Source organism: Heterodontus francisci, chromosome 31 (genome assembly GCF_036365525.1).
Source record: "Heterodontus francisci isolate sHetFra1 chromosome 31, sHetFra1.hap1, whole genome shotgun sequence".
In the NCBI taxonomy this organism is placed as follows: Eukaryota; Metazoa; Chordata; class Chondrichthyes; order Heterodontiformes; family Heterodontidae; genus Heterodontus; species Heterodontus francisci.
The window spans coordinates 25,941,000-25,953,132 of NC_090401.1; the positions used below are offsets into that span (position 1 = coordinate 25,941,000).

The 12,133-nt window shown below is 45.0% G+C and overlaps 1 protein-coding gene across 2 annotated transcripts in view; it reads left to right on the forward strand.

Annotated features, from left to right (window-relative positions):
- The window catches only part of rspo1 (R-spondin 1), a 208,598-nt gene that overhangs the window by 71,331 nt on the left and 125,134 nt on the right, over positions 1 to 12,133 (forward strand). For both annotated transcript variants that reach the window (XM_068011188.1, XM_068011189.1), the window contains exon 3: positions 3,753 to 3,944. In XM_068011188.1, coding sequence (XP_067867289.1) covers positions 3,753 to 3,944 — 192 coding nt within the window. The remainder of the gene's footprint in view (positions 1 to 3,752; positions 3,945 to 12,133) is intronic.

Here is a 12,133-nt window from a genome sequence, read left to right on the forward strand (position 1 = left end):
TACAGGGAGAAGGGATTAAAAAAGCACTAACTTATATTTGTATAGGACCTTTCTTGACCACATTCTAAAGTGCTTTATGGCCAATGAATTACTTTTTGGATTGTAGTCACTGTTATGTACAACAACAACTTAAATTTATATAGCTCCTTTAATGTAGTAAAATGTGGCAGCCAATTTGAGCATAGGACACTCTCACAATAGCAAAATCAGCAATAACTTGCATTTATATGATGCCTTTAACATGCATAAATGTTTTCAAAGATGCATAAGTAGACAAAAATCAACACTGAGTCAAAGAATGAGATATTAGGAGTGATGATCAAAAGCTTAGTTGAAGAGTTGGGTTTTAAGAAGTGTCTGAAGGAGGATAGTGAGTTGAAGAGGTTTAGGATGGGAATTACACAGTTTAGAGCCTAGAGAGCCAAAGGCACAACCACCAATGGTGAAACAAAGGTTGTGGGGGATGCACACGAAGACAGAATTGGAGGAAATTGGAGGATTTAGGGCTAGAGTAAGTTACAGAGATAGGGAGGGGCAAAGCCTCAAAGGAATTTGAACATGAGGATGATCATTTTAAATTTGGGACAATGGGAGATTGGAAGCCAATAAATGTTGCAAGCCCAAGGATGAGCGAGACTTGGTCTGGGTTCAGATACGAGCAACAGAGTTTTAGATAAATGGAAGTTTACAGGTGATGGAGGATGAGAGGTCAGCCAGGAAAGCATTAAAATGTTGAATCTGGAGGTGACAAAGGCATGGATGATTATTTTCAGCAGCAGATTGACAGAGACAGGGGAGGAGATGGCTGATGTTTTGGAGGTGGAAGTAGGAGATGATCTTTATGACACAGATGCAACTAAGGTAAAACCTTAGCTCTTGGTCAACTAGGATAGCAAGGTTGCTGGTTCAACCAGAAAAAGTGGCCATGGAGAGGGATTAAATTTATTGCAATGATACAGAATTTGTTTGGCTGGTTAAAGGCAAAGGCTTTGGTTTAGTTAATATTTAACTGGAGGAAATTGTATCTCCTCCACAAATGGATGTCAGATAACAAGTCTATCTGGTAACAGAGAAACAGTAGAATGATCCAAAAAGCTATTAGAGAGACGAAGCTAGAAGTCTTCAGCGTGCTCGTCGAACCTGATCCCATGTCTTAGATGATGTTGCCCAAGGGGCAGTATGTAGCTGAGGAAGTGGAAGAGAACCAAAGGAACATCTTTTGGGGACTCCAGACATATTGGTGTGGGGGTGGGAAGAGGAGCCATTGTTGGAGAAGCTCTGGTTATCTTTGGATGGGTTAAGTTTTCAACCAATTGAGATCAGTCCCACTGAAAAGCATTGGAGATGAATGATATGGTCAACCATGTCAAAGGCTGCTGAGCAATCTAGAAGGGCAAGGAGGGATAGTGTACCATAATCACAGAGAGTGCCATTTGTGACTAATTAAGCGTTGACTCAGCGTTGTAGTTGCTGAGATACCTGAATAAAGTGATTCAAACATGAAGTTGTGGGAAAGATAAGCATGGATTTAGGACGTAACAACACATTAAGAACTCTGGGGTGGAGATTAGAGTTGGAAATGGGGCAGTAGTTTGCATGGACAGAGAGGTCAAGGGTAGTTTTTTTAAGGAGGGTGTGCTGACAGCAGTTTTGAAAAGACAGGAACAGTATCTGAGCAGAGGCAATCAATAACAATGGCAGGTAGCAAGAAGGTCAGAAATGGAAGTTGGGTGGTCAGCAGTTTAGTAGAAATTGGATCAAGGAAGCAGGAAGTCAGTCTCATGATCCAATCAAAATTCCAGTAGGTGAACAATTTTGAGTTGATTACTACCAATAAAACTGAGCATTATTAAGAATTAAAGTGTAGCGTTTTACTGAATGTCTATTTTTCAGATGAGATGTTAAACTCAGGACTCATTTGCTTGCCTACCTCCGTATAAAACATCCCATGCCACTATTTACAGAAGGACCAACACCAGCGAATACAGATTATTTGGTGATTTGCTATTTGCGTGGCTATTGCTGTGGCAGTTGATTTACCTACAGAACAATGACTGCACGTCTAAAGTAATCACATGATTGTAAGGAGATTTGGGATTGGCTGAATTCATAGGATAGGTGCTATATAAATGCAAAGTATTTTCTTTATTGCCTTCAGTTCTTCCTTTCAAAATGTCTACCTCCTGATGAATTTCCATGCTCATTAAGCAGGATAGCTCAATGTTGCAGAAGAATGAACTACATTTTCACTTTTGGCATCTACTGGCATTACTGAGGTCAGAAATAGCATGTGTTTGAAGTAGATTAAAAATCTCATTATTCTACAAATTATTGTGGAATTATAAATGATGGTGCTGTGGATTTGCACCCTACCATTTTACTTCTGGGCCCTGGGGTTCAAGTCCTCCCCAGCTGAATAGGATAAAAGCTTCCTGCGGGCTGCATGTTTCTTTCATAAGATCAGGTTTGGCAGTTCCAAACTAGCACCATGTGGCCATCAGTGTTGGTACAAGTATGTCAGTAAAGTATGATGGTGAAATGTATGAATCTTTCCACTACATCCAATTGAACTGCAAAATTTCACCAATGTAATTATAGGTTTTGGTTGGAATTCTACAGAGGGGGCTGAAGTCCCACCGTCAGGGAGGAAAGCGAGGTGGAAGGGGGTAACCCCACGTCGGTGGGCAGCGGAACCCGGGCTGCATTTTGCCTTTGGCAGCCAATTAAGTGGCTGCTGCCGGGGCTGCCATCCCTATTAAGGATGGCAGCACCCCTCCCCACAAGAGCTCAGTAGCACTACTGGAAGCACTGCACCACACTTGCCAGGGCCTGCCTGACTGACCCTGGTGCCCCTAGCCCCACTTACCTGGCTTTGAGGGTGGATGGCCATCAGTGCGTCCTCATCCTCCAGGTACCAGCAATGGCCACCGCTAGCAATGGCGCTGCTGAGCTCTCGGCCCTCCGATTGGGCCAGCAGCTCTTGGGGGTGGGCCGCTATCCTTAATAGGACAGTAGACCCTGCAAAAGCTACTTAATTGGCTGCTGCCAGAAAAATGTGACCCCCCTTGTCCCGCCCCCACAGATGTGGGGTTGCCCCCTGCTTTTGGCTCCGGCGGTGGGACTTTTGCTGTCTCTGCAGAATTGTGGCCAGCATTTTTAGCTACATAACACAAGGGTGAAGTACTGTTGGTAACAGCTGTGTTGCTAGTGATGCTAAGGATGGGAACAATTTGGATTGATGAATTAAATGTATTGGCACAACATTAAAGCATAGTTATGTAAATGTGATTTTTGTCCTTGCAGTGTATTGGTGTTAATGTACTAAATACTATATTGTCAGGTGGCAACACTAGTTATGGATCTGTAATTCCACTCAGAGAGTCTGTGGGATGTGCAGCATCGCAGTGGAAAAGCCACACTGGTGCAGTCTACGCGGGGGTGGGGGGGTACTCAAATGGAGTTGAGGCAAAATTATGCTGTGTGGTATGAATTGAAGGAAGTTCTCCACTACATCTGTAGTATCGGGCATGGAGATACATAATGCTAAAACTCTGCAAAAATGTTGGATAGCATTCAACTCTTCAGCAATGTTGCCCTTCATGATGAATATAAATTCATCAAAAAAGAGAAAAAAAGCTCCTTTGCAGGGTTCTTGATCACACATCATTGATGCTGAGTTCACAATGATCCAGCATGAGTTTCCTTATTGAATGTGATAATTTGATGCATTTTTGTGTTTGTTTTTTTTATAGTAAGCACGGAGGTAACCCCCGTTTGTCCAAAAGGGTGTGAGGTATGCTCGGAGTACAATGGATGTCTAAAGTGTTTGCCTAAATTGTTCATCCTTCTGGAAAGGAACGACATTCGACAGACAGGAATTTGCTTGCCATCATGCCCAATTGGATACTTTGGCGTTCGGACGCCAGAAATGAACAAGTGCACCAGTAAGTGAAAATTCCATATTCAATGCATCGCTTTGTTAACCTGTCATCTGATGTTCTTGTAATTTGTTGACTCAATGGTGGTGAGTGGATTTGTTTTTTGTTTTGTTTTACCTGCTAATTTCATTTTTTGATTTACTCCTTGCTGGGTACAGTTCTCTGGCCACCAGTCACCTTCCCATACCTTGTCCAACTCACCTTTACTCATTATGAACTTGGACGGTGAGTGTCAACAGGCTTTTTTAATATGGATAACACCATACCTGATCCTGTTCTTGTCCTCACCTGGCATCATACATGCACAATTCCTGCAGCCACTGATGAATAACAAGCAGGTGAAGGAACACTGGCCAAATTTCTCCTCTCTATGTCAGAGATACTAATAGAATTTTATTTCTGCTAATTCAGTACAGCTTGATAAATCAAACATGGGTTCTTCTGGGCTTGTGAGACTCAATTACTTACCAGATATACTTGCTGATCCATTTAAAGAACCCCACAATCAATGTCATATGCTGTTTATAATGTGCATTGAATTAATTTCTGGCATGTGTTGACAACCTGCAACTCCTTCTACAGCTATCATATATTTAACATGCTGTGTCGGAACTATGAAACATTTTACCATATTATTATCCTGAGGAGATAACTGGCAAAAGAACCAGGGGAGATCAGGAGAATTTCTTTTACGCAGCAAGTTATAATCTGGAAGGATGTTGAAAACAGATTCAATAACAACTATTAAAAGGGAACTGGATTAAAGACATAAGAAATAAAAGCATTCGTAGGTCAGATGACCTCAGAGCCTGTTCCACCATTCAGTAGGATCATGGCTGATCTTTGACCTCAACTCCATATCCCCACCCCCCCCCCCCCCCCTCCCCTGCCACTGAGCCCCCTATTCCTTGATTCCCTTAGAATCCAAATGCTATTTATCTCAGCCTTGAATATACACAGCAACTGAGCATCCACAGCTGTGGTAGAGAATTCCAAAAAGTCACAACCCTCTGAGTGAAGAAATTTCTCCTCATCTCAGTCCTAAATGGCCTGCCCTTTATTCTGAGACTGTGCTCCCTAGTTCTAGACTCTGCAACCAGAGGAAACAGCCTTCACATTGACCCTATTAAGCCCTCTCAGAATCCTACATGCTTTAATGAGTTCATCTCTCACTCTTATAAACTCCAGAAAGTGCAGGCCCAATCTACTCAATCTCCCCACATAAGACAACCCTCTCATTCCAGGAATCAATCTAGTGAACCTCCATTGCACTGCCTGTAAGGTAAGTACATCCTTCCTTAGGTATGGAAGCCAAAACTGTACACAGTATTCCAGGTGTGGGCTCACCAAAGCCCTGTACAATTTCAGCAAGACCTCCTTACTCTTGTACTCCAACCCTCTTGCAATAAAGGCCAACATACTATTTGACTATTTGCTTGCTGTACCTGAATGCTACCTTTCTGTGTTTTGTGTACAAGGACATCCAAATCCCTCTGAACACTAACATTTAATAGTGTCTCACCTTTTAAAAAATATTCTGTTTTCTCTATTCTTATTTTCTAAGTGAATAACCTCAAATTTCCCCATAGTATACTTCATCTGTCATCTTCTTTTCCACTCACTTAACCTGTTTATATCCATTTGCAGACTCTTTGCATCCTCCTTCCAACTTATTTTTCCACCTAGCTTTGTATCGTCAGTAAACTTGGATATATTACCCTCAGTCTCTTCATCTAAGTCATTAATATAGATCATAAATAGTTGAGGCCTTAGTACTGATCCTTGCAGCATCCCATTAGTAATAGCCTGCCAACCTGAAAATGACCCAGTTATTCCTACTCTCTATCTTCTGTCCTTTAACTAATCCTCTCTCCATGCTAATATATAACCCCACTCCCATAAGCCTTTATCTTGTGTCACAAACTTCCATGTGGCACCTTATCAATTGCCTTTTGAAAATCCAAATATATTACATCCATTGGCTCCCCTTTTTCTACCTTGCTAGTTACATCCTCAGAGAGCTCTAATAGATTTGTCAAACATGATTTCGCTTTCATAAAACCATGTTGATTCTGCCTAATTATACTGTGATTTTCTAAGTGCCTGTTACCATTTACTTAATAATGGATTCCAGCATTTTCCTGTTGACTGATATCACGCTAACTGGCTTGTCATTCTCTGTTTTCTCCCTCCCTCCTTTTTTGAATTGCAGTGTTACATTTGCTGCCTTCCAATCCACAGCATCCAGTGAATTTTGGAAGACACAACCAATGCATCCATTATCTCAGCAGCTACTTCTTTTAGAATTCTAGGATGTAGAGTTGAAAAGGGAAAAATTACAGGGCAAAGAGGAAAGAGCAGGGGAGCTAGACAGATTCAATAGCTCTTAGGAAGAGCTGGCATAAACACAATAGTCTGAATGGTCTTCCTGTGTGCTGAAAGTATGATCTATGATGCAATGACATAGCTGTTACAAATCACAGCTGCTAATACTAACAGTTACCTTTTTTTTTTAAATGATGTTTTCTGACGTCAGTATTACAGCAGGATTTATACAGCTTTCCATGTCTGGCTTCTCCAAGGACTGAGCCTGTTCTCTAGCAATTCTCTAGTACTGCCCTTTAATACAGCAGTTTATTCTGGGTTTAATTAAAATATTTGGCAGAAATGGGCACAAGATGCTGATGTGCGAAGTAGAGAAATACCACATTGTTGCAGTAGAACATTCTAAAGTTGAATCTGAGCCACATTATTGAGTCAGAGACAGGAAGCTTCACTCTGCATCTAAGCATGCTATAACTGACCTAGAAATGCTTGAAACTGACTCTGAGGGCTCAAAGTGAGAAAGTGTTATATCCTCCATTACTAATTTGTTTCATCTTCTTGAGTACAGACTTCATCCTAACATGAAAAATAAATATGTTTAGCATGGGCACAGATTATAGTTCATGAATTTATACTTTAAAAAAATAAGGGCTTCTAGTTACATCCTTTTTTTACTTTTTGGCCTCCTTGTCTCGGGAGACAATGGGTAAGCGCTGAGAGATGGTCAGTGGTTTGTGGAGCAGCGCCTGGAGTGGCTATAAAGGCCAATTCTAAAGTGACAGACTCTTCCACAAGTGCTGCAGGTTAAGTTGGTTGTTGGGGCTGTTACATAATTGGCTCTCCTTCCGCTTCTGTCTCTTTTCCTGCCAACTGCTGAGTCTCTTCGACTCGCATCTCTTCAGCTTCGCCTTTATAGTTGTCCGCCAGCTCTGGCGATCACTGGCAACTGGCTCACACGACTTGTGGTCAGTGTTGCAGGACTTCATGTCGCGTTTGCAAACGTCTTTAAAGCAGAGACATGGACGGCCGGTGGGTCTGATACCAGTGATGAGCTCGCTGTACAATATGTCCTTAGGGATCCTACCATCTTCCATGTGGCTCACTTGGCCAAGCCATCTCAAGCGCCGCTGGCTCAATAGAACGTACATGCTGGGGATGTTGGCTGCCTCGAGGACTTCTGCGTTGGAGGTACGGTCCTGCCACCTGATGCCAAGGATTCTCCGGAGAAAGCGAAGATGTAATGAGTTGAGACCTTGCTCTTGGCTGACATACGTTGTCCTGGTCTCGCTACCGTTCAGCAAGGTACTGAGGACACAGGCTTGAAACACTCGGACTTTTGTGTTCCATGTCAGTGCGTCATTTTCCCACACCCTCTTAGCCAGTCTGGACATAGCAACAGATGCCTTTCCCATCCGCTTGTTGATTTCTGCAACAAGAGACAGGTTACAGGTGATGGGTGAGCCTAGGTAGGTGAACTCTTGAACCACTTCCAGAGCGTGGTCGCCGATATTGATGGATGGAGCATTTCTGACGTCCTGTCCCATGATGTTCATTTTCTTGAGGCTGATGGTCAGGCCAAATTCGGTGCAGGCAGCCGCAATCCTGTCGATGAATCTCTGCAGACACTTTTCCTTGTGGGATGTTAATGCAGCATCGTCAGCAAAGAGGAGTTCCCTGATGAGGACCTTCCGTACTTTGGTCTTCGCTCTAAGACGGGCAAGGATGAACAACCTGCCATCTGATCCTGTGTGGAGGAAAATTCCTTCTTCTGAAGACTTAAACGCAATAGAGAGCAGCAGGGAGAAGAAGATCCTAAACTGTGTAGGTGTGAGAACACAGCCCTGTTTCACACCACTCAGGATGAGAAAGGGGTCTGAAGAGGCACCATTTTGCTGAATTGTGCCTTTCATATTGTCATGGAACGAGGTGATGATACTTAGTAGCTTTGGTGGACATCCGATCTTTGCTTGCAGTCTAAAGAGACCACGTCTGCTGATGAGGTCAAAGGCTTTGGTGAGATCTATGAAGGTAATGTAGAGGGGCATCCGTTGTTCACGGCATTTCTCTTGTATTGGCGAAGGGAGACCAGCATGTCAATGGTGGATCTCTCTGCTCGAAAGCCACACTGTGCCTCAGGGTAGACATGCTCAGCCAGATTCTGGAGTCTGTTTAAAATAATTCGAGTGAAGGCTTTCCTCACTGTGCTGAGACGTGAGGTTCCACGGTAGTTGTTGCCGTCACCGCGGTCACCCTTGTTCTTATAGAGGGTGATGATATTGGCATCGCGCATGTCCTGTGGTACTGCTCCCTCATCCCAGAACAGGCAAAGCAGTTCATGGAGTGCTGAGAGTATAGCAGGCTTGGCACTCTTGATTATTTCAGGACTGGCAGAGACTGGGCTGCATTGAGGGTGGTGTCAGTGACATCATTTTCTCTGGAGTACAGTTCTAGGTGGTGGTCCACCCAGCGGTCTATTTGCTTGCTTGGGTAAGTGATCATTTCCTCTGATTTAGACTTGAGGGGGACAATCTTCTTGATGATTGGCCCAAAAGCTCTCTTAATGCCGTCATACGTTCCTCTGATGTTTCCGGTGATGGAGGCCAGCTGAATACGGCTGCATAGGTGTTGCCAGTAGTCATTTGCGCAGCGCCTGGCTGTTTTTTACGTGGTGCTTCTGGCGGCTTTAAGTGCTAAGGATGTTAACTCGCTGGGGGCTTTCTTGTAGTTTAGCAGTGCAGTGCACTTGGTGGCTATGATTGGTTCCATTTCTTCAAAGCGATCTTGAAGCCAGTCTGCATTCTACTTCTCACGTTTGCTGGAGGTGGCCATTGCTGAGTCATAGATATTATCTCTGTTGTGGGCCCACTTGGTCTCTGCATCCCCAACAGGAGTGTTTTGAAGGGCTTTTTCAAGTGAATTGAGAAACTTTTGTGACAGCTGTGGGTAAGAAATTCTGTTCGTGTTGATGTGCAGGCGGTCATTCTGCTTGGAGTCATGTAGCTTCTTTGGTTTGAGTCTAACTTTGATGCACACCAGGGAGTGGTCGGTGTCGCAGTCCACACTGTGGAAGCTGCGTGTGATCTGAACACTGTTTATCGAGGCTCGCCTTGTGACGATGAGGTCCAGCTGGTGCTAACGACGTGATCTTGGGTGTCTCCATGAAACCTGATGACAGGGTTTATTTTGAAGAACGAGTTGGTGATGCAGAGGTTGTGGTAGATACACAACTCCAGCAGTCTCTGTCCATTCTCATTCATCCTTCCAATGCCATAGTGCCCGAGGCAGGAGGGACAAGAGTCATGGTCGGCCCCAGCCCTGGCGTTAAAGTCCCCCAGCAGGAACAGGTGTTCAGTATGAGGAATGCTACTAATGATATTATGGCGTTCCTCGTAGAACTGGTCTTTAACTTCAGGTGGAGAGCAGAGTGTTCGAGCATAGATGCTGAGCAGGTGTACTGGACCAGAGGCGGTGAGCAGTCGAATCGACAGTGTGAATTCCGAGCCATTTGTAGGTGGCTGTATCCTGCTGAGCAGAGTTTCTGATGGTGAAACCCACTCCATGCTGTCTTGGTTCTTCTGGACACCTACCCTGCCAGTAGAAGGTGTAGTCTTGCTGTCTTAGTGATCCGCTCACAGGGAGGCGTGTCTCCTGAAGTGCTGCAATGTCCAAATTGAGTTTACTGAGCTCGTTGTTAATGATGGCGGTCTTCCAAGAGTCGTCGATTTGTGTAAGATCTTCTGACAGGCCAGGCCACATAGTTCTGATGTTCCAGTTTGCAAAACGAAGGGCTGGTACCTTCTTTCCTTTTTTTGTTGTGCTGTTTGGTGCGGTGTTACAGTCCACTTGTCAGGCAATGACCCTGAGCTCCAAGCACCCATTGAAGCAGGTGGACTGTGGTGGGACAGAACCTTTCTGACTGAGGGCTGCCCAGTTTGAGGCAGGCGGTAGCTATCCAATGAGATGTGGCGACCTCTCCCACCGACAAAAGCAATCCATGGCGCCCAATCTCTACGCCAATTCAGCTGGACATAAAACCCATAACTGCTGCCTTCCGTGTTGTTTTGGTCGCTGTGAGGTGACTATGGAGTGACCTCTCCATGGCGCATGCCTGGGCGGAATGTATGGAGGTTGTGAGTTGCCCAAGCGTCAAAACCCCCCTCTTGGCCTTCCTAGTGGGGTCCAAAGGGGTGCCGAGCATGATGTTTGGTACCAGTTTGGCTGCAGGAACTGCCGGAAACATGCCAAAGGTGACACATGACCCCCTTAGGGACTCTGCTCCGGATTTTCTGTTAGGGTTTACTCCCTTAGCCTTAGTCTCTCCTGGGACGCCCACAAGGCAGTGGGGTTGTGAGCTCGTATCCCTGAGCAGGGGCCCTAACAAGTAAACTGTGCAATTTCATGGAGGGAGAGGAAAGGGGGTGCGAGGGGATGAAGGAGGGGAAGGTGGAAGGAGTGCGAGGGGGGAAGGGGGTGTGAGGGGGGAAGGGGTGGGGGAGAGGGAGTGCGGGGGAGAAGGGGGAATGGGGTGCAGGGGGAAGGGGGTGTGAGGGGGAGAAGGGGTGTAAGGGGGAAAGGGGGTGGGGGAAGGGAGTGCAGGGGGGAAGGGGTGGTGGGTGCGGGGGTGCGAGGGGAGAAGGGGGTGCGAGGGGGAGTGGGGAGGTGGTGTGAGAGGGATGCGAGGGGGGAGGGGGAGAAGGGGCAGGGAAGGGAGGGGTGGTCACAGAGGTCCAGTTACATAGGTATATAATATAAAGGTACTCTTTCAAGCTTGTCATCGGGTCCCACAGACGATGAGCATTTCAAACAATAACTCTTACATTTCAAACTGTACATTTTTGTTAAAAAAATGGATTAAAAATATGTAGAATATAAAAGATTACTCATGGTGATGATGAATCTGGAGATTTTACTTGTGTGAAATAGCCAAACAATTCATTTGCTTCTATAGATCTGAAGTATAGACCTTCCACACTCATGAGTAGCTCATATATATATGTCACTGCCTGTTGGAATTTTTGTGGAAGTAGGCCCTCCACAGGAGTAGAAGTGATTTGGTAAGTTGCACTGGTCATTGGTATGGTGATGAGGGCACATTTGTCCCTGTTAAGTTCTAGTACTGTCTAGCTGGCTTGAGCACCATGCTTGATTTTGGAATTTGGCTGCAGGTCAGATTATTTGGGATTTCAGTTGACACATGCTAAGTCAGTTGAGTTTCAGACATTGGCACACGCAGGTATTGTAGCTGAAAGGAAACCTAAAAACTGGGCTGCCCTTACAATTGCAACATGAAATTACCTCAGTCAAAAATCCCAATTTCTGATTCATCCAATAATGGTCAATTGTGTTCTTGATGTAACTAAGTGAAATCTCAATGCTTCTCCAAGAACATAAGATTAGCTATAGCTGAACCTCAGTCATACGATACATAATACTGAATCCTTCCACAACTCCATTTCCTTGCAAAGCTCTTTTCTCGACAGTACAGTTTACAGGAATTGTGGTGCCGATGTTCCTTTAGGCACGTTTTTGGCCCTGAGGTGTCTGCTATGCTCAGAGCCCATGTCCCAACCAGTAATCCTGATGTCAGCCAAGATATGTGAGCTGCCCATGGAGGAGCTACAGACATCAGCAGCTCACCCATTTTCTAAAGGTGACTGTCTGACTGCTTGCCTCTTTAGCAAAGTCCATAGGTAAGTCCCAAATGAGAGGGGAGTGGGATCAGGGCTGACTGTGGAGCAGCAGAAGCTCTTGGGAGTGCTGTGAAGCTGGGAGGAGCACTCCTGCTCCTCCTGGCTCCACTTAAAACAAAATAACAATTCTGCTTTTGGAGGTGGCTGCTTGCTGAGCCGATGCCTGTTCTGCCCCGGGCA